Here is a 2974-nt window from a genome sequence, read left to right as displayed (position 1 = left end):
GTGTGCACTATACCGGCTCTATACATCTACACCATTGAGGATTAAATATTATCAAACCTGAATACACATTTTGTGGTTGATATTTTATGGTTACAATATTTCTATAATATTTCCATAAATATTAAGGGGCTTAAACTGTAAGAGGACTAAATATAAAAACCGTGTGGTTACTGCGTTACTGATTAGATTCTACTGCTTAAACTGAAATTAAATTCCAAATAGTAAATATTAAAATGGATAAAAAAAAAGTATATTAATGACTGATGAAGTGCAAAGTTATAATTTTCATTTCATTTTTATTTTACATGATTTACAGTGTGACTCATATTATTAAAAACTGGGGAACATCATTTTCTTAATTTGTTGTATGTGATATGTCTAATACACCTCCCTGGACTCTCAAACATGTACATGATGTGATGTGGAAAATATGATGTTATCTTTGAAGTTACAAAAAAAAATCTTAGAAATAAAGAGGACTACTGCTTTGTATATTCACTTCAGATTTTATTTAATTAAATGCATTTTTTGTATTTTTCCATGACTTCCTCTCTAATTTGTTCATAGCCAATTCCCTCCCTCCAGTTAGGTCTCCCCATCACACAACAGCTACCAACCAGGCAGGGTGAAGGCTATCACGTGCTATCTCCGAGACATGTGAAGCCAGCCAGCTGCATCTTTTCGAAATGCTGCTCATGCAACATCAGGATGCAGAATAACACACTCACAGATGCCCATGATTGGATAGTGTTGCTGTGATTGACAGGGGAGAGAGAGTATGTCCCTCCCTCCCCGAGAGCACGGCCAGTTTTGCTCTCTTGGACACCAGGCCACAGATGGTTGTGGTATCGTTTGGATTAGAGCTCGAGATGATAGGGTGAACGATTTTTTACTGTGTCACTCAGGAGCCCTTAAATGCAGCTGTAAGTACAGCTGGTAAATACCTCCACATTACAGTTAGACCAAAATCATTCCAATATACAGCCAATATCAGCAATTAGCTCTAGTTAAATCTAACACATTGTTTTCTTAAATCACAATTTTTTCCAGTTGTTTTTGAATTTCTAATTTAATCTTAATTTGAAAACAAGGAGGATTATTGGAAAGACAATAATAATATAATGAAGGCAAGAACTCCAACTCTAACAATGGAGAGCCAGAACAGCACATGCATCTGATCAGTACAACTGTAACCTGTATGGAAAAATAAAATTGTTTTAAAAAACATCTTAAACTAAAGTACATAATGGAGTACACTGAAAAAATACTTTACATTATTGGATGATTTATTAACAGGAAAAGGTTTTAACTAGAGAAAATTCTGTTGTAGAAAGTGAAAGGAAGCTTATTTGATTAAAACTCTTACCTTTTCCGTCGCTGCTGTCTGAACCCTGGAGTGTAACAGAATCTGTGTTCTTGTTAACCGTTCCAGGTGTAGGACAGAGTTTCATCTCTTTATCTTTACAAATAAAATGGAAAAGCAGCAAATAAACAGAAATGATACTAAATATGAATAATGTGAAATATTCAACATTTAATGCATATGTACACATAATTCTGGTTAAAGTGTTGATCTGGAATTAGCAGGTTATCAGAGTAAAACTGTTTACCTTCAAATTGCAGACGTGTTCCAGATGTGAACTTTAGTGTACTTCCCTCCAGTTCTACACAGAAATATTCTCCTCCATCATCTTCTCTTGCTCCATTAATGTAGAGATCAAACTTATGGCCATTTACAGTAATACTGAAGCGGCTATCTTTAAATCCCTCAGCAAATGTGTAGCCCAAAGTGTTACTGTAATGTCTTGCTATAAACTGAGGCAATTTTCCAAAACTCTGTCTGTACCAAACTAACTTATTTTTCTTTTTGGTGTTAAGGTTACACACCATAGTTACATTTTCTCCACGCTTTACTGTTTTCATGTGAAGCTCCTGGATGTCAGACGTTTTCACTGTAAAACAGTATTTAATATTTAATGTTTAATGATGTCAGTAAATTAGATAAATATGTAATATTACTATTTTAAATTCAAGTTTTCAAAATATTATGTGAATTCTTGCACCATTCCGTGTTGATGTAAACACACAAGCCACCGCCACGAGCCTTACAGCACAGAGCGTTGTTGTGACACATTAACATAACATTTTAAGATAAAAGAGCAAAAAGAAAGAAAAAAACAAAAATAAATGTACACCATCTGTGATTCCACCATTATTCCTGTCCCCAAAACTGCCTGTCCTGCCTCCCTGAATGACTACCGTCTTGTGGCACTCACTTCTATAGTGATGAAGTGCTTTGAAAAGCTGGTTAGAAACTACATCTGCTCCTCCTCCCCAGCTGCCAGACCAATTACAGTTTGCATACCAGTCCAACAGGTCCACAAATGATGCCATCAACCACACCTTACACACTACCCTCTCCCACCTGAACCAGAGGAAAGGAAACTATGCGCGAATGCTGTTTGTGGATTATAGCTCCTCCTTTAAAACCATTGTCCCCTCACACCTCTGCAAAAGGACCATCAGGACTTCTCTCCCCTGCATCACATACATCTACAACCAGCAATGCAAGACCAAGGCCAGGAGGATTGTAAAAGATTTTCACCACCCTGGAAACAGTATCTTCTCATTGCTCCCATCAGGGAACCGCTACCGGATCCTGAGGACCAACACAAAGAGACTCAGAAGGAGTTTCTACCCTCAGGCAATCCGGCTACTGAATGAGGACACTTAAGAAGTCTGCATATTACTCTACCTCACACAAAGACACACATACACAAACAGTTGCACTATGTATAAACAAAAACTCTTGCACTATGAGACAATTTTTTGCACACTTTATTCCCCTAAAAGCTGCTAGACATATTTTTTACATATAACGTCTATATGTCTACTAGATTCTATTTTATTTTTCTATTTTATTTCATTATATTCTGCTTTTATTATATTTTGTTTTATTATGCATCACTGTTGC

The 2974-nt window shown here is 36.3% G+C and overlaps 1 gene segment (V, D, J or C); it reads right to left on the bottom strand.

The window, feature by feature from the left end:
- Nucleotides 1-1096: 1096 nt before the first annotated feature.
- On the bottom strand, nucleotides 1097-1923 carry LOC128321771 (Ig kappa chain V-V region MOPC 149-like). The segment is given in 3 exon segments: nucleotides 1097-1194; nucleotides 1367-1459; nucleotides 1611-1923. Coding segments are annotated over 3 exon segments (504 nt in total).
- Nucleotides 1924-2974: the final 1051 nt, after the last annotated feature.

Source organism: Pangasianodon hypophthalmus, chromosome 19 (genome assembly GCF_027358585.1).
Source record: "Pangasianodon hypophthalmus isolate fPanHyp1 chromosome 19, fPanHyp1.pri, whole genome shotgun sequence".
NCBI lineage: Eukaryota > Metazoa > Chordata > Actinopteri > Siluriformes > Pangasiidae > Pangasianodon > Pangasianodon hypophthalmus.
The sequence above is the reverse complement of the archived record's forward strand: the minus strand, read 5'-3'. Positions and strand labels throughout refer to the sequence as shown.